A 25,468-nucleotide genomic window follows, 5' to 3' on the forward strand; every position below is an offset into this window, starting at 1 on the left:
AGGTGGTATATCCGCCACTTTTGGGACGGTTTAACACCGTCCTCCAAAGTTAGAATCAGGCCCTTTATGTCCGTTCTTTCCCAAATGATTCAGTAAGGCAATTGTATCATACCTGCAGTCATCTTTCGTTTTGGACGCAATCAACAAATCATCAATGTACTGCACTAGAGTTGAATTAAAAGGCAGTTCCAATGATTCCAAGTCCTTCTTCAATATCTGATTGAAAATGGAAGGCGATTCTGAAAACCCTTGAGGAATTCGATACCAACTGTAAACCTTGTCCAAGAATTCGAAACTGAATAGAAATTGGCTATCCTCATGAAGAGGCACCGAAAAGAATGCTTGAGACAGGTCCACGACTGTGAACCACTCTGCATCGCATGGAACCTGAAACATAATCACAGCTGGATTTGGCACTATGGGGCAACATTTTATCACTATCTCGTTAATTTTTTTCAAGTCTTGGACAATTCGAACTTTCCCACAAGGCTTTCTCAGACCCATTATTGGCGAATTGCATGGGCTGCTCATCACTTCTTTTAGAACCCCTTGCTTCACAAAGTCTGCAATTATCTGCGCCACCTGTATAAGGACATCTTGTGCCATGTGGTACTGTGGTACCTGGGGAAACACAGCATTTGGCTTCACATCTACTTTGACTGGTTCTACTCCTTTTATCAGTCCCACTTCCTTTCCTGTCAAATCCCACACCTTCTCTGTCCCTGTTCCCTGAAACTCGGTTGGCAAATCGGTCATTGTGAACATTGGTAAGAAGCTTATCAAAGGGCATTCCTCATCTGTGGTCTATGGCTCTGAGATCTGACCATCGTCCCCTTTATCATCACTGTTTGTCTGCACCTCAATCCCTTCATTGGCACAGTTGATCGAACACCTCGTCTTACACAGTAAGTCTCTTCCCAGTAGGGATACGGGACTTGAATCACAGACTACATACCTATGTAATCCCTGGAAGGTACCAATCTCACCTTGGACCGGATCTGTAATTGGATTTGTCAAGAGCTGATTTGCTACTCCTACCACCTTTATGGTACGCCCCGAAAGCGGCAACTTCGGAACCTCTGCACTTCTGACTGTAGAGCGTGTAGCTCCTGTGTCAACTAGGAAAGAAACCTTGTGACCCATCACCTTCCCTTGCACATAAGGTCCCCTCTGATCTACTTCTAGGGACGCTGCAAGCCTGCACTCCTCACTATCTGAACAATCATCCGACCATTCATCGTTTCTTCCATCCTCACCACGCAATGGGAACTGTTGTACTATATTATTTTGGCTCATTGTTTGGCCTGTGACCTGCTGAGGTAGCATCACCTGTTGCTGTCCCATCAGAGCTAAAGGTAACTGCATTTGCTGTCTAGGTAACATGGGAATTTGCTGTTGTACCTGCTGCATCTGTGCTGGTTGCATACGTGGCATTTGCATCTGTTGCATGGGCTGGAGACCCTGCATCTGAACCATGTTATTCTGGAAGTTCGGATTTGGACCCCTCACGTTTTGAAATGTACCGACATCATTGCTTTGTTGAACAACACCATCCTGCACTATCATTGGGCACTCCCGCTTCCAGTGTCCCACGCCCCCGCACGCACGGCATGGTAACATCTTTTACATCCCTTGCACATCATTTTGAACCACAACCGTATTCAAATCTGGACTACGATTCACAAAACCCCCCGACCTCTGCCTCTTGGTTGCACCTGAAACATTCAGTTTCCTTGGGGTTGCTGTTGTACCATCTGCTGTACTCCATTTCCCTGCATCCCTGCCTGAACTGTCTTAATTTGCATTACCATCACCTTCTCTTTCAACTTTTTCTGCTTCAATTCAATATCATTGCTACAGTATTTCACATACTGCAACACCTCATCAATCGGTTTAGCTTATCTCTGGTCTCAATCCTTCAACGAACCTGAACACAAGGTGATTCATGTCTTTCAGCTCTATGACCTCTGTGCCACTGTAGTGTTTGAACACCTTTAACAACCTTTCATAGTAAGCATGTATCGACTATTTGCCTTCTTGTGCCGTTCGATCAATTTTCTGCCAATCAGTGACTTTCAGCGACACCTTTTGTTTTAAAAACTCAATCACCTTATGGTAATACCTCAGTCAGGAGACGGTGCTCCAGTAGTCTTATCCCTTGCCGGTTCCTCTGTCGGCCAATCCACACCCCTCTTGCATTCAAGACACAAATCAGCTGGAACTAGAATCTCAAGCAATGTATTCAAGTCTTTCCAAAGACACTTCGCAAGCTTCACAAACCTGTCCGTCTGCTGATACCACTCTATTGGCTTCTCCTCAGCCTGGGATAATCATTTGTGAATGACAAAATGTCACCTCTAGACCACGTTACCTGGACTAGAACTCCTCCAGCTGTCTCCCTCATTGGTAACATCTTTATAGTTCCCGTGTCTGGTGCAGCTTTCGCCTGCTGTGGTTCCGGGCAGTCACTTTTCCCTTTATCTCTCTTCTTTGCCCATCTGCCTTCCCACTTCTCTAATGTTCCCCTAATTTGTGCACTCTGTAGTATCTCTTTAAGGTGTGCTTTCATCCCCTGGTTCTCATTTGATCAAAGTCTTTATGTTCGAAGTCTAACCTATAACTCCTCTTCAGATGCTTAGTATTGTCTAAGTCTATACCGTATTTGTCTGCCACATTCGCTAACCTCTGATGCACCTTACTCACTTCCTTGGTTATTTTCGGGCACAGAAACCTCAATTCCGTTTCAGTGTATGATTCTAATCTGTTTACTCCCATAGTCCCTTCAGCTAGCTCTGCTGCTTCCACTCCCAACCTTATTAAATTCAGGCATTCCTCTCTTTCTGACTGCTCGGTTGTCACAGGAGTAGTCTATGAAGTGTTAAGCTTGTCTAACCATTCAGTCAACTGTTGCGCCGTTAAGCCTTGCAACGAGATATTTCCAGCCTGCATCATTGGTGTCTGTGACGTATTTGCACTCACTACCTGTGGAGTCAGCATACCCAAACCTGCATGTCTCATGGTTTCTGGTGAAACCCCAATCGGACTGAAGTCCAACAAGGACCTAGATCTCTCGACCGTCTGTTCTCTCGGTGTCGTCCCTTGGGAATTTCCTGTAAACCCTTCTCTTATCACATCTTGAGTCATTACTCCCTGATGGCATACACTAGGCTTCGCCTGTGCATTTAGCGGTACCGGTGGACCAATGGTAATTGGCAATTATATAGCAGCTGGTGCCTGTCCGTTTCCCAATCCCGGTGGAGCATTAACTCCCATAACTTGATTCATTACAGGTGCTGTAGCTGACTGCGGTCCTGCGACCAAAGTAATTCGGGACCACCTGTTGCTGCGGCTGGAGTTGGCTCAATCTGCACTCATTTTGATCTCGTATATACCGGATCAGGCGGCACCATCAAACTCGTAGTCGTTTCTAATACCGGGACATCAGGGTAGAGCCTCTGAATTGGCAGTGGCTGCAACTGTATCTGCGTCTCTGGTACGGTGGATACACTAGCACCATTCTGTATCGGAGCTGATGTGGTTACATTATTTGCCTGTTCTGCGCTTGTGGTTCCCTGATTTTGTGTCGTATTTACAGGATCTGCACTAGTACTCTGTTGTCGTTTATGGCATATGGTCGTGGTCGATCATGTAACAACTGATTTAGAAACTCATCATCATCTGAATCATCCGCATCTGCCCAAGACTTCTGAGTCTCCTTCTGCTTACTAGACCCCTTGTTTGTTTTACAAGTTGCCTTTCTCCCCTGTGTTTCGGTTTCTTGAGTTATTGCCGGAAACATCCTAGCTCCGTCTATTATTTCCCTTCTCCACATCCTAGTCTCACTATCCCATCTAGCCTCCGCTAGAGTCTTTTCTGCCTTCCTCATTCTGCTCTCAAATTTCTGTTGCTGTTTCTGAATTACCGCCAGTTCCCAAATTGCTAACGCCTCAAACTGAGCTGGTCTCGGAGGCGGCTTCTGCTCATTTAACACCCTCCACAAATTTTCCAGAATGCTTAAATTGAACGTTCTGTGCTCCGGAAACGCCAAACATCCCTCCTTTTCTGTCATTTTGCCCCATTGCTTTAGCCAAAGACATGGCACAACTCCCTTCTCCTCCATTACGGCATAAGCCGGAGTATCCTCAGGCGGTGTAGGCTCCCCCACACTCGCAGTATTATATATGTATCTCCCCTCAAAGCACTCTTTAAAGCCTTGAAAAACTTCACTTTTTGCATCTTTTATTTTGTTTAGAATCTAATCAGGAAGTAACTTTCATTCCCAGAACACTCTTCGTCTACCTTCTCAACCAATTGCCTCTCACGGATGGCTGCCAATCCGTGCGCAACCCCTCTCGGCAACTGACCTATCTCAGCGCGGCTCCAATGACGTCACACTCACACGCACAGCGGCTGACAAAGTCTTGCGGCTTGTCTTCCTCACCCTCTACTCACACAAAACTAATGCATTATATTGCGAGCACTTAACAAAAAAAAGAAACTCAAATTTGCCGGTTTACTACAGGAAGGGTAACACAATTGCTTCAGAACTTTACAGAGATTTCACTAGAAGCCTCGGCCGCTACTCTCTCCTTCTCAGATCCCGCACTGGCAAGCAGAATTCGACCCGCAAATCCTACTCTCGACTTGTCAATGGTTCATTCTAGTGTACTTTAGAGCTTGCCAAATCTCCATCGAAGGTTTTGCTCACACATTTTGACTCATAATTGACTTGTCAACCACGCCCGATTGACCTATTAAACCACACAAATTACAACATAAACCAAGTGTCTCATACACTTATCAATATACTCCGGAGTCTTAGACCACAATGGGTCCATACATCACCAACAACCACGTGGACAAGTTTTTTGAGCAAAAAGTGCCACACTCACATGAAGTTCGCCAACTTCCCTACTCTAATACTGCAGAGTATGCCCACTCCTACTAAAACATTACCTGGCCTAAATTCTCACAAACCTCACAATTCACCTGCGATATGCATAAGCTGAGCAAGCGCAAATTCTACTTCACACATACTATCACTAGAACGTCGAGAACATACCCAACTCACTTAGGCAAGCTCCGAGATTCCGGGAAAGTCATTTGGGACTTAGGGGCACATCATATCTCCAATTTGCATTATCTCAAAAACAATTCTAAAACAATGGTCACTCGTCCTAGGGCGCCAAAGAGCCTGAACCGTCCTCTGCTTTCAGAACTGCTAATGCGTCCCAATCTAGATAATTTATTCACTCTGGGACTCATTTTAGGCCGATTAACCTTTTGACCCTGATTGAAGACACCTTAGGGCGAGATATCTAATTAACATGTCAATCAATAAGTCAATAACCTCAACAATATTCACAATAGCAAATCAGTCACATTAATCAATAGTGTTAATAAGACTCAGAAACCACCATGACCTTTCAGTTATGAATAACCACACCAGATTTAGTCAATTTTATGATGTTTATTCCCTATTGATTACACTCTACTAGCAAGTTTATTAGTCTCATAACCATAAAGCACATCAATACTGTTATAATATGGCAACTCAAATAAGATTTCATCAAAGCAATGATCACAAACATTAGAACATAGCACGATGTCAACATGGGTTAAACTTTAGCCGAGTATCATTAGCGCGTTGTTCAACAGAGCATAGATTCAGTCATTTGTCTATTTGCATCCATTAGGTGAATTCCTTAACTAACCTCGAATCAGCATTAGCGTGTTGGGCTTCATGCAAAACAATTTGGTAACACAAATTTAGAAAACATCTGTCTACGGTCTCTATCAAAAGAAGCAGTTGGTACCTAGAGAGGAAAGGCAAGCAGACAATTACAATTTCATTATCTTACCCTCCGTTATGGGTCAGCATACAGAGTTAGTCTTCGTCCTCAGGACATCAGTTGATTAGCCATCAGCCAGGAAACACAGCAAAGTTCAGCAAGACCGGGCAAAAGGGAATACCTCCCTCATAAGGAGTAAAAGTATAGAATGGGTAAGGCAAAGTAAGGATGGTTTGAAGAGTCAAACAGCAAAGTCTTTAGGCAGGGCAAAAGGTCGGCATAGATTGGCTCGCAATGGCTGATTTCTCCCTCGTGTCCAGGAATTTTATATCTGACTTGTTGTACAGTCCCCTAATTTCCAATTGGGCAAGTTTTGGCTCACCATCATCTCCATCCAATTGTCTTCTTGTCGCCTCATTAAAATTGTCACCCCATAACAGTTCTCATGTAGTTGATTGGCTCCTGTGATTGACGTCTCCAACGGGTAGAATGTCAGGTAGAAACTTACACTTTCTCAGACTCAGTCAGTAGTTCCATTGTCTATACCGGTTTAGGCGACCTTGTACCTATTGCGAGTTTACACTGTTGCATTCGGCAAGAATGTCTCCTTCAGCAAGTCGAGTCTCATGAGAACGGATCTACTACAGTTACACTCATCTTCTAGCTTCTGGAAAAATACGACTACATGTCCTTCAGTAAGTCAGCACACTGCACGTTAGAAAAACGCATTTAATATGAAACTGGGCAGCTAGGCCCTGACTCATGCTAACTAAGGCCTAGTGAGTTAATTAGCAAAACCTTAACATATAACTCGTAATACTAATACAAAATCATACATTCGTACATTAATATTTCATTATTAGTCAATTTCATTAATCATCATATACATTGGTGGCCACTCCCCGTGGGCACATTTCGAACACAAGTTTAATAAAAGCACATTAATACATTTTGTATGCTGCATTATTATTGTGCATTAATTCGTAAACATTTCATGTTAATTTTAAGTATAAAAACTACACTCCAACATCAGTAACTTGAGGAATTAATGTTTCTTCACATTGTGTTGTATCTCAAGGTTTATTATACATTTTCTACACAGAAATGAAAACTTTAACCAAAAAAGAAAAGATCTCTACATATGTTGTAAGCCACGGTGTCTAAGCAAGGTACAGAAATGTCATTGAATTTTATTCCATATTGTGTACCTTCTGTTTTAATTGTACAGTGTATTGATGCCCTCCTCATAATGGCTTACATTGATACAAAGCTTTCACTGCATAAATAAAACAGCTTGAAGGAACCGCCCAGGTGGAATGAAAAATTGGACATCTGCAGTTGCTAGTTGCTCTATTGAAGTACTGCCTTCTGGACTTGAGTTCCCTATTGGAAGGTAGTGGTTTGTGATGTCATCTGTGGATTGTGATTTCATGGAAGGTTCTGCCAGGCAGAGGTGAAGGGGCGCTAGTGGCCTGGGAGGCACTAGTCCTGCATCCTGCTTGCCAAGGGTTGTTGCTCGCTTGCTTCAATCTCATGGCGAAGGGAAGGAAGATACCTTGAACCCATGCCATGTCGTAGTCCTGCTGAGGGCCTGTCATCTATCAATATCTGAACGGTCGGTGAGAGACCCCTATCCATTTCCTGGCACCCAGGGACTTATAACCCAGTGTGATATGAAAGTACCAGTTCTGTTCCATTCTTTTCACAGAGCAGCTTATTTTCACAGGTGTAAATAGCACGTGGGGTACACTGCCCTGATGACAGTTGAATAATTATGACATTTTCACTTTAATTTGGTAATGGTTCCATATTTGAAAGTTTTTAACCGGCCTGATACGGACCCCCAAACTTCTTTAACAGTGTCTCCTTGTGAAGCTCGTTAAGTAGCAACTCACCAACGTCCTTGGCAATAATAAGTGCGAGAGTGTGTCTAGCTGTTCCGCATGTTGTTGGCTGTAGCCCAGTGAAGCAGAGTTGTATGCATGATCTTGTAAAGCATTGTGGATCATGATTGTGGACGTGGCGGTAGAGTAACCTTTGCAAGCAAGATGGAGCATGTCCTAGCACCACGCAGCACACCGAATTTATGAAGGAAAAGGTGGCGAGAATTGCGGGACGTTAAAACTAAGGTGGGCGATGTATGCTTGCATAGAGACCCTTGCAGAGAGTCCATTTTGTCTTCGATTTTCTACTTAGAGTGTATGACTAGTGAGTGGTAAAGGCCCCATCGACAGTCCCAAGGAAGAAGTGAGGTTTGGTGTCGGGAAAATGGCTTGGCTTTGCACTGTGTGCCTCATTGCTGCTGAGTATGGTTGTTTGACAAGAGCTCGGATATTGAAAAACACAAATATTGACTCTAGAATAACGACTACCACTGTGTCTGCCTAGTAAATTGATATATTCAGGTAGAGATTTACTGTTCTTTGCTCCACCTCTACATACTTTTACAATATATACATTGTACACACACACACACACACACACACACACACACACACACACACACATATATATATATCGAGAGAGAGAGAAATGTTTGTGTGTGCGGCACATAGATATGTGTATATAGTGTCAAGATCAGTAGATGTTTCAGTCAAGAATAGTACATTTATATTAAACTGCATATATTAGTTAATATCCTGGAGTCGGTATTTTTTAAGGTTGATCTGAAAAACTGAAATTTCTGGTAGTACATGCTCAGGATATAAGTTTACATTGAAAGTACCAAGGAAAGCAGTTATTCCCTCAATAAGAACTTGTGGAGAAATATTCTGAAAACCATAGACTACCAGTTTCAGAAGAACTAGCGACTATATTAATGATTTTAATGTATTCTGTTGTGAAATGCTTGCGACCGAAGTGGCAACAGTTTTAGTTATTGCAGGATGGTTTGTCTGAACAGATGTGTACATCACAGGGGAGTTTTTTAGAATGAGGTTTATCTAAAGCAAACAGATGTTGCATGACTTTTGAGACGTATCATTGTACCACTGTATGTCTTGTTTTCTTTCTCCTTTAGATGATTTCACTGTACAATGGGGCACGCGGATCTATTCAAGGGATTCTTTTTAGCAATAGTGGAGTGTCCCACCGTGATAAGCGGAAACGGGCAACTTAATTACATTGTTTTGTGTAGGTGGAACTAAGGATTTTTAAGACGTTGCCGGCTCCCGAAGGAAGTGACAGTTTATGTTTATATGAGGCCAGCCCTAAACATCCAAACGAATATTTTGTTCCCGGTGCCAATATAATTTCAGAAATTTGCCTGTTTTTTGCAAGCTCACAGGGCGCCCAAATCGATTAATAATCACTTGGCGAGTGTGAATTAAGTTAGTAGCATTGTGAACGTTACAATAATGCAGGGCAGACACCTTAAGGATTAACTTGGGGTGTGTATTTTGAAAACATTCAGCCCGAATTGAGGCAAGTAGGGGACTCATCTTTGGCGAAACTCTTGCGTTAGAGGGAGGAGTTTGCCACAGGTGTGTGAAATGTGAAGGAACAGAGGGAACAACATTGTGAGAAATGCGTAGAGTTAGGGACGGGAAAGGCCATCACACACAATTACATTCTAGGGCATTTTTAAGAGTGGTGAACCTAGAAGTGAAATGTGTGTATTAGGTAACTAATTTCTGAATTTACACATGAAAGAAGAGTTTACCATATGGATGTAATTAATGGCATTAACGGGATCAATTTAAGCTGTGTGGAGCGATTGTGGTGAGTGAGATATTGTGAATAATTGGGAAATTGGTAGTAATGCTATGGATGAACTGATTGTGGAAGATGTTCAATTGAATTGAATATAGGGAATATATCGACTATGACTTTTTTTGAATTGGGATCCTACCACTCCATCATACCCAGTTCTGATTGCCTCCAGAGCTGGGAGGTAACGTGTGTAATATCCTCCCCCCAGATATCCATCCAGATGGATCTTTAGGGCAAACCCACAGAAACATTTGACTTTTTCCACATGGATTCAGATTAAGACTAGGTGATTTACACAAATGATGTAAGTGACAAAAAGTGGTATCGATTTTCCGTTGAGAACTTTAAATATATTTAAAGCAATTCTTGCGCAAACGGATTATCCTGGTGGTTGAATGGTTGAATGTAAATGGCTATACTCAAAAGTGTTCAGTAGCATACTGGGCAAACCCATGGGATTCCGCCAAAAGATAATATAAATGAGGCTGCAGTGCCTAAGGTGCACAAGGCCAGAAATGATCCTGAAGAGAAGAAATAATACTATATATGTGGTGCACATAGTAAAGCCTATGAAAGCTGCATAGTTTTTGGTCCCTCTCCTAACGGTGCCTAAGTCAGATGGCACCAGCAACATGTTTGTGTATTCGAGTGTCCTCAAGAGAACATATTGCTGAACATCAATGAGATGTTGCTAATGCTGGGAAAGGTAAAGTGGTTTTCCATGTTGGGTTTGCTTGGTGTATATTGGCAAATAGAGGTGCACTGGTCATCCTGTTAAAACGTTGTAAGTAGTTGAGGACACATTCTGTCTGTAAAGGCATCTGCTTCAGCTGTTTTTGTAGTGGGCATTGGGCAAACATTTTATGATGGTGAGTGTAAGCTGTTTCCAAGATGACATCTTGGTATGTAGAGCACTGAAGATGAACACATTGCATGGGCACATATGTTTTTGAAACATCTGCAAAGTTGTGGCTTCCGACTTAAAAGCTAAAATTGCCATACTAAGGAGAAATTGTTTCTTGCTTACAACATAAGGAACTACATCCAAAAGAGAAGTTGGTAGAAATTACAATGGACGTTTGGGGGCCATCAGACAAAGGACAAATGGCATCCTATTTGTGACTGATTGACTACTACTCAAAATGTACGTTCTGATTTTTCAGGTATAATGAATTTTATCAAGTGGTTGTTCAGAAGGGGATTAGTTTTAAAGGTGTATGGCTTGCAAGTTTGAGTTGGAACATTCCAGGAGTTAAGTGGAGGACGCACCCCCCTGTATCCATTTGAGGCTAGGATTGGTACCATGTTGACAACCTATTCCAGTGCAGATGTATTTGGCACTGTGTTAAGTCTGGTGCACCAAAGCAAATATATAATAATATAATTTGCATAAAAGGCATTGAAAGGAATGGGCAGTGAATATTTAATGGTGGAGCAAGAGATGTTGATTGGATATTGTGCTAGATTACAATTCAGGACATCTCAGAGTGTTTTCCTACATTGTGAAGATAGATCGTTAAATGTTGGGAAATTTATTTGCCACACATAAATTTCAATTAGATACACCAAGGAATGAAAAATGGTTGTGTTTTTATCAGGGTTGTAATTATTAGTGTTCCATGTTGCTGCGAAGGATAACTGTAAGGTAGACTAGTTTTTGACTTGGTGGTTCCTAAAGAGAAGGAGATAGCTGCTTTGCTGTATAACATCCCAGGGTTTGACATCATGTACAGCAGGACATACTTTGATGACGGATAGATTTGTGGAAAGTTTATGGTGAGAAAAGAAAAGCGCTATTCCTAGTAAACTCTACCAGCTTACCCAGGAGCATGCTTGCAGAAAACATGTTTTGGATACAAATAATAGTACAAAGAGACATCCAGGCCCAATCCATTCTCCACCATGAGCAGTAGGGCGGATGGTATTTAGGTGTGAATGAAGAAAAACAGCAAGAGAGTTGGATTGATGACTCCAGTGAGGAGCGTTTGACTGCTCTCTAGGTCTGTTTGTATTCTACAGGAAGTATACATACATGTCAATCTATCTGTTAGCGGGGCAAAAAAAGTTCGAGCCTTAAGATGTTTAGGGAATATAGGTAAGGTCAGGAAATGTTCTGTTTAAGTAAAGGTAGGAAATCATATGTGTGTAATCATAGGTTGTTGTAGAAACAGTTTTCTTGCAACCTAGAGAAAGAACTGTTTTACTGGATGATAGGACACACTGGAACAAGAGGAGGTTGGTAAAGGTAGGAAAGGTTTTGGATGAGCCCTTCATGATATGCGAAGGAGGAGAGAGGGAACAATGATTTGGAGTAGGCAAAATAGGTATGACTGGCTTGACTGGATTAATATATCCAACCCAGCCCAAATATGTTGTAGTTAAGTAACATACTAAAAGCCCTGTGAGCCTCTGAATTGTTCGGTAGGTGTTTTATGTTTTCATCTGTTCTTTCTTACCAGTGTAAAAGTGGGATGTGTTATGATTTGGGCTCCTAGCTTTTGCAAACAATGGTATGCTCTGTCATTGTGCACAAACTTGTGAAAACAAGTATCGAACTCTCCATGACACTGCATGTCAGTGGGCTGGCATACACAGACCTGTGTTTGTCTTGGGATGATATCCCGTTCCTGTTTACGATAAGGTTTAGAGTCTTTAGGTCCTGCTGCCTATTTGTGCCTAAAAGAATGAATATACTCTCACCAAAAGTAGCTCTTTACATGGTTGTGGATTGCTTCTAATGAGCAGTGTACATTTAAGGACATATTTTAAAGAAAACTTTAGCCGTTAGTATTTTCATAAACACTTATTGCCAGCCATGGGAGACAGCTCATCAGAGGCCAATAGCTTAGGTTGACGCCATAACTTTCAAATACACCATTTTTTATCAGAGAATAGGGCCCTGAATGAGGTAACAGTGTACATGGACCCATGATTAGAATGCTAACAAACACTACACCCATACACAACCCTCTGCCCTTAATAACAAAATATTTTTAATTCCCAAAACAAGAATAAGTGTAGCCATGAGCAAAAATAACTACTGACATATTTACAAGCAAGCACGCTATTTCAAAACAAATGGAAGGTGATGAATTCATCTAGGAGGGAGTAGGTGATCTATCACATAATTCTAGAATTTGCTAGGCAGTATTACAGTACAACCCACTTCTCCTCTGGACAGTTTCCTTGTCCATTTTCACCTATACTTTACTCTACAAGTCTTAATTAAGACTTCCAGTCCTATCGACTTCAGATACCCCTCTAATCCAGCCAGCACCACACTGCATCCGAACTTTCACTGTGTTAGCATCTAGAAGATGTAGCAAAACATTGTTTTAAAACCAGTCCAAACATCTCTTTCCCCCGCTTCCATTTTGATCATACTCCGCTCTTCCACCTTTATCCCTGGTCAAGCAGCACAGGTGCCACACCTTCCCACTGCATAGTTTTGCTGAACTTGTCATTAGCTTGACAACTTTGGAAGGGCCAGAAAGGTGTGAAGGAGCTATGTCTGGAAGAGGGACAGTGAGATCTCTCTTCTTTTGTAACTTTAGTGTCCTTCTTCATTCGCACCCACTGCCCCTCTTCCAGACATGCCTTCTGTAAAGAAATGGCTCCCTGTTGCAGTTACCCCCCACTTTTTGCCTGATACTGATGCTGACTTGACTGAGAAGTGTGCTGGGACCCTGCTAACCAGGCCCCTCGCACCTGTGTTCTTTCATCTAAAATGTACAGTTGTTTCCACAATTGGCACAACCCTGGCATCCAGTTAAGTCCCTTGTAAATGGTACCCCTGGTACCAAGGGCCCTGATGCCAAGGAAGGTCTCTAAGGGCTGCAGCATATCTTATGCCACCCTGGAGACCCCTCACTCAGCACAGACACCCTGCTTGCCAGCTTGTGTGTGCTGGTGAGAACAAAACGAGTAAGTCGACATGGCACTCCCCTCAGGGTGCCATGCCAGCCTCTCACTGCCTATGCAGGTATAGATAAGTCACCCCTCTAGCAGGCCTTACAGCCCTAAGGCAGGGTGCACTATACCATAGGTGAGGGCACCAGTGCATGAGCACTGTGCCCCTACAGTGTCTAAGCAATACCTTAGACATTGTAAGTGCAGGGTAGCCATAAGAGTATATGGTCTGGGAGTCTGTTTTACACGAACTCCACAGCACCATAATGGCTACACTGAAAACTGGGAAGTTTGGTATCAAACTTCTCAGCACAATAAATGCACACTGATGCCAGTGTACATTTTATTGTAAAATACACCCCAGAGGGCACCTTAGAGGTGCCCCCTGAAACCTTAACCGACTATCTGTGTAGGCTGACTAGTTCCAGCAGCCTGCCACAACCGAGACATGTTGCTGGCCCCATGGGGAGAGTGCCTTTGTCACTCTGAGGCCAGTAACAAAGCCTGCACTGGGTGGAGATGCTAACACCTCCCCCAGGCAGGAGCTGTCACACCTGGCGGTGAGCCTCAAAGGCTCACCCCTTTGTGCCAGCACCGCAGGACACTCCAGCTAGTGGAGTTGCCCGCCCCCCTCCGGCCACGGCCCCCACTTTTGGCGGCAAGGCCGGAGAAAATAATGAGAAAAACAAGGAGGAGTCACTGGCCAGTCAGGACAGCCCCTAAGGTGTCCTGAGCTGAAGTGACTCTAACTTTTAGAAATCCTCCATCTTGCAGATGGAGGATTCCCCAATAGGATTAGGGATGTGACCCCCTCCCCTTGGGAGGAGGCACAAAGAGGGTGTACCCACCCTCAGGGCTAGTAGCCATTGGCTACTAACCCCCCAGACCTAAACACGCCCTTAAATTTAGTATTTAAGGGCTCCCCTGAACCTAAGAATTAAGATTCCTGCAACTTACCGAAGAAGAAGACTGCTGAGCTGAAAACCCCGGCAGAAGAAGAAAGAAGACACCAACTGCTTTGGCCCCAGTCCTACCGGCCTGTCTCCTGCCTTCTAAAGAACCCTGCTCCAGCGACGCTTTCTCCAGGACCAGCGACCTCTGAATCCTCAGAGGACTGCCCTACTTTCAAGAGACCAAGAAACTCCCGAGGACAGCGGCACTGCTCCAAAAGAACTGCAACTTTGTTTCAAGGAGCAGCTTTAAAGACCCCTGCAACTCCCCGCAAGAAGCGTGAGACTTGCAACACTGCACCCGGCAACCCCGACTCGACTGGTGGAGAACCAACACCTCAGGGAGGACCCTCCGGCGACTCCGAGACTGTGAGTAACCAAAGTTGTCCCCCTGAGCCCCCACAGCGACGCCTGCAGAGGGAATCCCGAGGCTCCCCCTGACCGCGACTGCCTGAACTCCATTTCCCGACTGCTGGAAAAGACCCTGCACCAGCAGTCCCCAGCACCTAAAGGAACGGAACTCCTGTGCAGGAGTGACCCCCAGGAGGCCCTCTCCCTTGCCCAGGTGGTGGCTACCCCGAGGAGCCCCCCCCTTGCCTGCCTGCGACGCTGAAGAGATCCCTTGATCTCTCATTGATTTACATTGAAAACCCGACGCTTGTTTCTACACTGCACCCGGCCGCCCCAATGCTGCTGAGGGTGTACTTTTTGTGTGAACTTGTGTCCCCCCCGGTGCCCTACAAAACCCCCCTGCTCTGCCCTCCGAAGACGCGGGTACTTACCTGCTGGCAGACCGGAACCGGGGCACCCCCTTCTCTCCATTGCAGCCTATGCGTTTTGGGCACCTCTTTGACCTCTGCACCTGACCGGCCCTGAGCTGCTGGTGTGGTAACTTTGGGGTTGCTCTGAACCCCCAACGGTGGGCTACCTTGGACCCAAACCTGAGACTTGTAAGTGACTTACTTACCTGTGAAAACTAACAAAAACTTACCTCCCCCAGGAACTGTGAAAATTGCACTGTGTCCACTTTCAAAACAGCTTATTGTGTTTTATGTAAAAAGTACTCATGCTAGTGTAATGATTTAAAGTTCCTGAAGTACTTACCTGCAATACCTTTCAAATGAGATATTACATGTAGAATTTGAACCTGTGGTTCTTAAAATAAACTAAGAAAATATTTTTTTCTATAACAAAACCTATTGGCTGGATTTGTCTCTGAGAGTGTTCCTCATTTATTGCCTGTGTGTATATACAACAAATGCTTAACACTACTCCTTGGATAAGCCTACTGCTCGACCACACTACCACAAAATAGAGCATTAGTATTATCTCTTATTGCCACTATCTTACCTCTAAGGGGAACCCTTGGACTCTGTGCATACTATTCCTTACTTTGAAATAGTGCATACAGAGCCAACTTCCTACACCTTCTTTACACCATGTTTCTCATTGTAATACTCCTGGTACGCAGCTTGTGCTTTCTTTGTTTTCTGTCATTACATGAGGGGACCATTCTAATTGCCTTAACACTGCCATCCACAAACATTTTGATTTGATGAACTGTTCCCTACCTCTCATGATCACAAAGGGGCTGTGCCCTGTTACAGAGGGAGATACCTGGTAAGTTCAGCTGGGTGATGCACATCGGTTGTGTGATGTGCAATCCCATTGCATGCATAATAACCTTCAGTCATTTCTGACTTGCTGTGCCACATTGTAACTTTTTTTGTAATATTTGCCACATCTTTGAATTTTCGATGACTCCTTATTGGTCCTCCTAATACTTTCGATTACATTACTTTTGTCAGTATCAGCCCTCTTAATAATTTCCTCTGGAATCTTCTATAGGTCCATTTATATCCACTCCCAGCACACAGCATTGCATTTTAGGATGACAGACTGAGCATAAGGGTAGGCACAATCAACGAAAGATTTAACCAAATTTCCACATTTAACACACTCTTAAATCTCACACTCCACATACTACACACTATTTACTAATCTATACACAGCCACCAATAGAAGTTCTACATTATCCTTTAACTCTTTACTATACCCAGATATCCCTAATGACAAAGCTGTTTCCTCTCAATCTTCTATCAGCTGTTGGCACTACTTTACTGCTCCTCATGAAAATATCCAAATTCTCTGCCACTTCATTTCTAACCTCCCAGAACTTCATCAAACCTTATTCAGTTTCTTTTTCTGTTAGCATCTTTTCCTCACACTATCTTTCTCCCGTTATAGGACCGCATCATCTTCATAGGCTTTCTTCTATTCCTCTCTTCCAATAAGTTCTTTGTGTCCTCCCATGCTACCTGGTAATCCTTCCATACATCACTAAGACATTTCTTTCAATGGGAACAGCATTGAGCTTAAGCAATCTTGCTACCTTGTTATTTGCTTCAAGCACATAACACATCTTGAAATTATAAGTCTTCAGTCTCATGGATAGCCTTGCAAAACAAAGCCTTCAATAAACCACTAGTGGTTAATAGCTTGATAAGGTGCTTGTGGTCTGCTCGAACTTCAAATACAGTTTGCCACACAAACAACTGGAAGTATTCCAAGTTCCATACACATGCCAATGTTTCCCTTTCTGTCAAAGAGTAGTGTTCCTCTGTAGATGATAGGGACTGGAAAGCAAAAGCCATCTCTACTTTTTGCCCTTTTGCTCTTAATTTGGGTAAGAACTGCACCTAACCCCTTCCCACTTCCATCTGTGCTAGTGATGTTCCTTACCTTAGGTTCAAATCCTTGCTTAGACTTAGCTCTGCAAGTGTCTTCCTTGGCCTTTTTAAAATCCTCATGGCATTCTAGAGGGTTTGCAAATATGTTCTTATTCTTCAGCTGGTGTCTTAAAACGTTGGTCTTTTCTACGAAACCTCCAACAAACGTTGAAAAAAAATGAGCCAACACTAAGACTTCAGTTCATCCTTGTTGCTTTGATCTGGCACATCCTTAATAGCCTCTGTTAGTTTGTTATTGGGTTTAATGCCATCCTGACTTATCTTATGGACCAAGATACATTAATGTGATACAACAAAACAAACATTTTCTGTACTCTGCAGTCAGCATATTTTTCCTAGAATACCCTGATTCGTCCTTTGGTCTTTATCATGCTCTTTTTGTTCTTATCTCATAATGAGAATGCTGTCTTGGAATAAAAACAAACTCCTTAATACCTGTGAAAATGTAATTGCTAAGACTATGATCATACCAAAGCCAGTACAAACTCTGAAAGCACCAAAGTGAGGTTATACACACTGTTAAACACTTGCCTTAGTGTTATAGGGGCAACTGATGATAGCCTAAAGATAAGTTGCTCATTGAAAAGCCAACTGTAGCACTTAGCCTTGGTTAACAATTCATTGATTCAGGGAAGAGAAAACCTATCCACAAAGTATGTTATTATTAAAGTCTCTTTCATATATGCACAGTATAATCTTCCACTTGGCTGTATGGGCACCACCAGTGAAGCAGTCCATTTCTGACAATTCTGCTGTCTAAATGATCTCCTGCATCCACTTTTCCTGAAAACACCTTAGAAAATCCCTCTAGTATATGGCACTCAGTGTCACTTTCTCCTTCAGCTAAATAAAACCTGACAAGAGCTTTCAGATCTAAAATTATATCTAAGGAAGGTTGGTCTATCCACCTAACACTAAAGGACCTCTCTCTGCTACAAACTATTTTCCCAAGGCCTTCCTACCTTTGAATTCTAACTGTTATGTATACCAACATGGGTATTGGTTTCCCCAATGAAGCTACTTGAATTGGTGTCTGGAGGTTTTAATGTTTTTCAAATAGTATCTTCAAATTTCTCCCTTTATGCATTCTTGTCAAATATTGTGTGAGGTCACCCAGAATCTGGGACGATATGCATCCAGCGTCATCTAAAAATCAGGTTTATTGCTGGAACTCTTGCTCAGACCCAGGACACTTAAAACCATTTGCCAGTGGAGTCATTACTGTTAGATGGGCTGTTTACAGGGCTGCCTGATCTCTAATGACTTACTCATGTCCACTTCCAAATCAACAGAAAAGGGCACGTTTCTTGACAACTGTAACATAATCTTCATTGGGTTCTTTAGTGACCTGTTTCCTGTAGAAAAGTGCTTATCTCAATGAAAATGCAGACTGTATCCCAGTAATACTAATCTAAGTTATCTAAGGCATTTTTTAACGTATCCCATTCACCTGTCCGCCTAACATTTTCACAATCTGACCATATCGTCTTAAGCCTTCAGGACCTGGGCAATGCAACGTTATCTGTTCTTATTTTCCTGGGGAAAAGTTCTCCTCTACATTGGTGGATATATAATTCAAAAGGTAGTCCTTCCATTCTTGCAATTTCATTACAGTGACTCCTGGTGCAGGAAGCAATGCTAGTGGTGGAGTAAGAGTGAAGGTTTGGGTAGCCCACATGTTCATTGCCCAAAATGTGGTAAGACCACCTAAACATTCAACAGTAGCATGTAACATTTAGGAAACAAAGTGTGCAATAGTCTGAAGATTGTGGACCGTACAAAGGTTCTAGAGCAGAAATTGTCACAGGTGTGGAGCTGCTGTTGTCCTAAGAGTATGGCTCCTTGACTATACCACCATAGTTTGCGGGTAGAGAGTAGTAGTAAATAGTCCAGAATAATTATGACTTCAATTAAAAAGTTATTTCACCAGTGTGCCACACTTTAAAGTTATTCTAAGAATGTTGTGCATACCCAAGGAAATTGGCAGCGGCTCAAGTGCAGTCTGTCAATGCACGTCATAGGCTAAGAAACAAAGATGATGGATCCAATTCCGCCTTTAGACTAAGAACCAAAGATAGCTGTCAAATAGTGTGACCTTAAGTGATGACATGGTATACTTCCGTGGCCTGTAACATACGTTTTTGGAGATTAAGGCATGCAGGGTCAGGGATACTCGATTCAGTTAGCCTCTGAATCAGAAACCATACACTGCAGCACCAGAGACATACAGATGGTCAATGGATCTCTTGACCCTGCCATTGTACTAAAGCGTCTGCAAAGAGCACCAGCAAGCTGCACGGAAATCCACAAAGACTGAGAGGTGCTTTACTTAGACAGGTTTACACAGTTGGACGGCTTGACAGTAAACCTTCTCCTTTGGTGGTTTGCTCCAAAATAACACAATTCCTGACGTGGATTTAAGCACAGGGCTAGACTCATTGCCAAAATTATAAGAACAAGATATAAGGAAACAATAACCAGTAATGATTACATATCTAGTCTCAGTTCTGGGAAGGAGTGTGTTGATTTTTAATTTATCAATGATGCTCCTAGTGTGATTCCTCTTGTGGTATTTCTACTACATTCTGTTTACAGCCCTTGTTTTTAATGGATACTAAAGCTAGGTCCATGTGAGAGGCCAGAAAACTTTTTTCCTTTTTAAACGTAAAATACCCCTCTCTTTAACCCCTTTTTCTGAAAAAAAGTTAAAACGTTAATTGTCTTGCATGGTGCACTACAGCTGTTTCTTTTTATGGTCTGGCCTGACAGTGCAGCTGTCAGCAGACAATTATGTGAGAGGTTTTAGCTCGGCCCACTTGCTGGGAGTCAGGAGTGCATGTTTTGATTGGGCAGAAATTGTGTACTTCCGTAAAAAAATCACCTGCCTTCCACACAGCTGTGATCATTTTGTTTATCCAGCTGCCTGAGATTGGACCTTTAAGGACACAGATGTGACATTGTAATTGAATTAAAGTTTCTTAGATAACTAGATAATTTGTGGTGTTTTTCTTTGGCAGCAGCACAGATTGAAGGAGGACATTCATTAACCTACATGGATGTTTTGGTCTGTTTTGACAGTGCAGCTGTCACCTGGCCTTTAAACCTACACCAGTATTACTCTACAGTTATTTGCTTCCACACAAATACATATCCATTCCTGTGCTATTTACGGATAATGTTTCACATTCCCATACAATGTTCCTTTAAAGCCAGGCATGCTAGCAACACCATTGCTTGTTACTTATTGTCTGACAAGATAGTTGTCTCACTTTTTAACTCTAAATGAAAATGCATGTGCATGAGCACTCCATGCCGTTTTCTTAAACAAATTGTCAGTCCTGGGCCTATTTGCTCCTTAACAAGGACACTTAAACAACAGATTTTTTAAAATATATCTCATGAATAAGTGGTAGATTTACTTGAGAACACCATTTTTAGGGTCGAGCCTGCGTCACATGTGCTCACGCATGAGTATCGCAGCAAGACGCTTTAGGTATTATAAAAGGGCTCGGAGCCCTGTCGACGTCACGTCAGTGTCTTTTATTGGTTCGTGGGCGTGCCTATTAAAATCTGCTTGTCTTCATTAGTCGAAGGCATGCATACGTCATGCCTTTTCCAGCAGCTAGCCCTCCTCGAGCGCATTGACCAAGTACAGAAAACATGCGAGGCTCGCTGTTATCTGTCTGGCTCGTGGACTACTTTTTCTCTATTTTCCTAGCACGATTTCGCTTGGCAGAAGTCAAGCGCTTTACACAGTTAATTGCACTTTTTCAGGCTACGTACATAAATGCAGTTTTGCCAATAGGTGAAAAGTCCGGTTAGGAGTTTACAACACTATCAGCTCTAACATGAGCAAACGCGAGACCCGTTGCATTGCAAATGCTTTGAAAACACAAAGGCCAGGGCACACCCAAGGTAAAAACTCCATGTAGTTGGTCCAAGTGGTATTTCAGGAATTGAGTTGAAGTCCGGCAAACAGGTGATACTGGATATTTATTGCAGATGAGAAACAGTGGTCAGAGTTCCAATTGAAATTGACCATGCAACAACACAAGTTCATACAGCAAAACAAGCCAACACGTGTTTCGTCTTCTAGACTTTGTCAAGGCTTAGGATTTGCAGACACATGTAGGTATGGAGAAATGAACTGGAGTTCCAGAAAATTGGGAGGTGTAGAACTTGCAGAAGATCAATCATGAGAAAAGTAACAAGTAACAATAAAATAAGTATATTTATTTTGATACAGACGCGTCACTCTACCACACGCTACGAGGCTTATCATGGTCATCTTTGTTACTTGTTACTTTTCTCATGATTGATCTACTGCAAGTTCTACACCTACCAATTTTCTGGAACTCCAGTTCATTTCTCCATACCTACATGTGTCTGCAAATCCTAAGCCTTGACAAATTCTAGAAGACGAAATACGTGTCGGCTTGTTTTGCTGTATGAACTTGTGTTGTTGCATGGTCAATTTCGATTGGAACTCTGACCACTGTTTCTCATCTGCAATAAATATCCAGTATCACCTGTTTGCCGGACTTCGACTCAATTCCTGAAATACCACTTGGACCAACTACATGGAGTTTTTACCTTGGGTGTGCCCTGGCCTTTGTGTTTTCATTGTAAAGGCAACCACTCACTTTTCCAGAAGTGTCTGGTTCTCTGACACCCGTGGTGGCGGGTGTATGGCTAGCCTGGCACCCACGACTACTTGCTATTCATAAAAAGACTCTTACAGATGGACAGTAGGTAAACCTACTTTGATGTGCGAGCACCTCTGGCATTCTCCACCTTTTTTGCTTTGTCTTTACGCATTGCAAATGCTTGTTAATGATTGTGGCCTCCTGACTGTGTAGCTGGATTTCTGCTTAATCCTTGAAACAGACCCCTCAACCTTATGTCCAGCCTAATGGAATGGGTTGAGGTAATGCTATAAGGTGACATTGGTTTGCAAGCCCACAATTCATTTGCCTTCTTTAATTGGTTGTGAACAGTTACGCTCATCAGTATTGTACGCAGTACTTAATTTGTTAAAGAAAAGTGCATTGGCCGACAGTTTTCCTAAGAAGCCTGCCAGTAGCACTGCTGAATGCCAAGGTTTTCGAAAACCTTTGCCTCTTTCTTCTATCATCCTGCACTTCCTGTTTCATTGTCTCACTCTTGCTGCTTCATTTTCATAACTCCTTAAGTTTGCGTCCCTAAAAATAAATGCTAGTGCCCACCACCTGCAATCACTGGCACAAAGTAAGTACTCCTTTCAAGCATGTACCTCTTCCATCCAGGAAGTCTTGGTCTCAGAAAGTGATACAGCACCAAAGACTTTCAAGCAGTTTTCAATCAAAAGGATACACTTGCACATGAAAGATTATTAGATATCCCCAGACATTCACATAACTGGTTGCTTGCAAAAGTGAAATAATACAGTCATAAGGTTGGTACTTCTGCTTTAAATACAAAACAAAGAAGTGACAAAAATATAATATGCTTTGTTAGAAGGGGTACTTGGCTGACAGTTTCTAAGTTATCAGTCACAATACCATGAATTAGTATAGCACGTTAAACACTCCCTCAGCAGATGGCAGTTTTGAATCATTTACTCAAACTGTGGTGACTTGTAAAAAAATGTAAATTGTTAGTGCTTAGAGTTCCAAATAGAAAGTATCTTACATGGAATTTACTTGAGTTTTATTGTCCTCAGATCCACCATGTCTTCCCCATCTGATGAAACATCAGGAGACGTGCCTGTCAGAGATGTGGGTCTGTATCTTGCTGGGATTGGAGGATTGCAAGGTATGAGAATTTGCAGTTTCTTTATGCTTGTAAACCCGTAACTTTAAAACTAATATACTTATACTTTGCACACCTTTTATTTATTACCCAAGCTGAGACTATTGTTTTGAAGAATGTCTTTGCCACAGGTGACACATGGACTTCAGAAGGCATTTCTGCAAAATCAACACCACAACTGCCCCCTGAGTTTTCCCCTTGTGTTCACAAGTATTAAAAAAGTAAAACATATTGAGGACGAAATCCTAAACTTCTTTTTATGACTGGCAAATTCTGAAGCTAGATTTTGCCTTTGTATTTTTGATTCAGGAACTTTGGTCTTATTGATGTCTTGTTTTAGTTTCAGTTCAGTCCAGTCAATAATTGACTCTGATAAAAATGTTTCATTCTTTATCGCTTATACCAAGAAGGCACATAATGGCTCAAAAACATAAATGGATTAAACAACTCGCTTTACACATCACCCAAATAGGAATTTAGATTGGAGCTGTCTAAATCCTGCACATCTCTGTCTTAAGACTAATTTTTTCCACACGTGGTGTCATGTCTCAGTCGTCCTTCCTGAATGTCTCTGTTTGAATTTTTTATTCATCTCACAACAGCTGTCTCCCATTTCGTTTGTTGGAGCATCCTGTCTGAATTCACATAAATCTAAATGTTCTGTGTGTTATCAGTGGGTTTAAACACTGAAAGATAACAGGGCTCTGGGGCTAGCGGTTCCCTTTTAGTTTAAAGGAAATGCTTCAGAAAAGTAAACATGTTGAGCAAAATGTTTTGCTATGTGGTGAATGGATTTGAGAGTTCATTCCCAGAATAACATTGGAATTTAAATGGGGTAGCTTATTGCCACCCAGGAGTTGATTTTTATTTGTGCCAGCATAATTTTAGAAGTCCGCAAAGCAATCAGAGATTGAATTTGGATAATGTTTTTTTTTTTTGCAATGCCGTGTGGGCATGGTGGGGTGGTGATTTGGAGGACAGCCCACCATCAGTAAGGATCAGGCAACACATCAAAGGTGGAAAATATGCTGGATTTCGTTTTCGAGTTACTGGAATGGTTTCTGGTCTGCAGATCCTAGTCTGTGCTCTGCACTGAGCTCTTTTCACTTCACCTCCAATTTTCAAAGTAATGCAGCCTTTCTGTGCTAGGTCAGCAAAGTAGGTTCCTAGCTTATCCTTTCGATGAGGAATGTCTGTATTTAGGATCCCTATATATCCTGAATAGACCCTCTGGATCCTACTTATGCAGTGACCTAAGAATCCACGTAGTGGATTGTGTATTCGGTAGAGACACTGCAGAAATGCACATATTGGTCATGTTGTTTATTCTGCTAGATAGTGCCTTAACCAGTTGCCTGGATGTTGTTCATGTAAGGGTTCATGTATTTGTATTATATTAATCATATTTGCAACATGCTACTTTAATACAGTTTAAAAAATATTTTCCTTTTGAGTTTGTATGGAATTTATATTTTGGGAGTCTCAACTATGAAGGGGGAGTCCCAAATAATGCAATGAATAATGTTAGGGTTGACTATGGTGACCTTAGCAACATTCATGTTATTGGTAACATTTGATTCGGTTTCCTCAACTTATTGATAAGGCAGAGTTAGATCATGTATGTTTAACTGCTGAGTTCTTAGAACATCTTGTTGCATCAAGTTCAAAGTATTTTTCTTTCGGTTTTGTGATGGTCACTCTTTCATTTAGAGTTGTACCATGAATTTCTGAAGTAGAAGACCGTAGGTGTGTATTTAGAAGGTATTTTACCTAAAACTGTATCATAGGTCGGGAGAGGCCTGATCCCTGCTAAAACGTCAGGCTAGCCACTGACTTTGTAAAAGAGATCTATGAAAATGCATGTGCATTTATTTTATCTGGATATCCTGAAAATCAAGTCTGGATACCCCCATCCTGAACCTACGTAGGATGTCAGTTATGTAAAAGAATCAGTTTTGCTTTAACTGGTCCTTTAATAGACAGTGTACTTGGTTTTGAGAGCATAACCCTTCTGTAACTACTAATCTTCAAGAAGAAATATGATTGCAGTGCAGCTTAGATTGATGCACTCTGTAGCGACTGAAGTGTAAATGGGCTTACCTGTCCTCGAAGCATACCCTTTATTTCTATCAGTAGGCACTCCTACTTAAAGGAATATCACAAGTACAACATAATGAATTGACGTCTTAGGAACCACCTTCTTTTAGTAAAAAGAAAATAATAAGAATATACCTCTTTGCTATATTGATTACAGAATCATCAAGTGCACAACATGTGAGAGCTCGGCAAACAGTTTCAAAAGTATCGCGAGAGGACCTGGAAGATCGATTCCTACGAATGCACGATGAAAACATGTTGCTCAAACAGCATGCACGTAATCAAGAGGATAAAATCAAAAGGTAGGTATGTGATGCATACATCTTGTCATTGTACAGGCTCACCTGGAATGTATTGAAGGGTCAACATTCAGAATTTCACTAGTCTGTCTCCATAATGATATGGCTTCAAACTATGTTTTGCTTGTTCAAATGTTGACTTGTTTTACCAGTTTTTGTGCAGTTTATTC

General features: G+C 42.2%; 1 protein-coding gene across 4 annotated transcripts in view; it reads left to right on the forward strand.

Moving 5' to 3' along the window:
- RPGRIP1L (RPGRIP1 like) overlaps nt 1-25,468 on the forward strand; it is a 687,119-nt gene that overhangs the window by 41,358 nt on the left and 620,293 nt on the right. For all 4 annotated transcript variants that reach the window (XM_069216318.1, XM_069216317.1, XM_069216321.1 and 1 more), the window contains exons 2-3: nt 22,814-22,905; nt 25,157-25,301. In XM_069216318.1, coding sequence (XP_069072419.1) covers nt 22,821-22,905; nt 25,157-25,301 — 230 coding nt within the window. In that variant the 5' untranslated portion in view covers nt 22,814-22,820. The remainder of the gene's footprint in view (nt 1-22,813; nt 22,906-25,156; nt 25,302-25,468) is intronic.

The sequence above is a fragment of the Pleurodeles waltl genome, chromosome 12 (genome assembly GCF_031143425.1).
Source record: "Pleurodeles waltl isolate 20211129_DDA chromosome 12, aPleWal1.hap1.20221129, whole genome shotgun sequence".
In the NCBI taxonomy this organism is placed as follows: Eukaryota; Metazoa; Chordata; class Amphibia; order Caudata; family Salamandridae; genus Pleurodeles; species Pleurodeles waltl.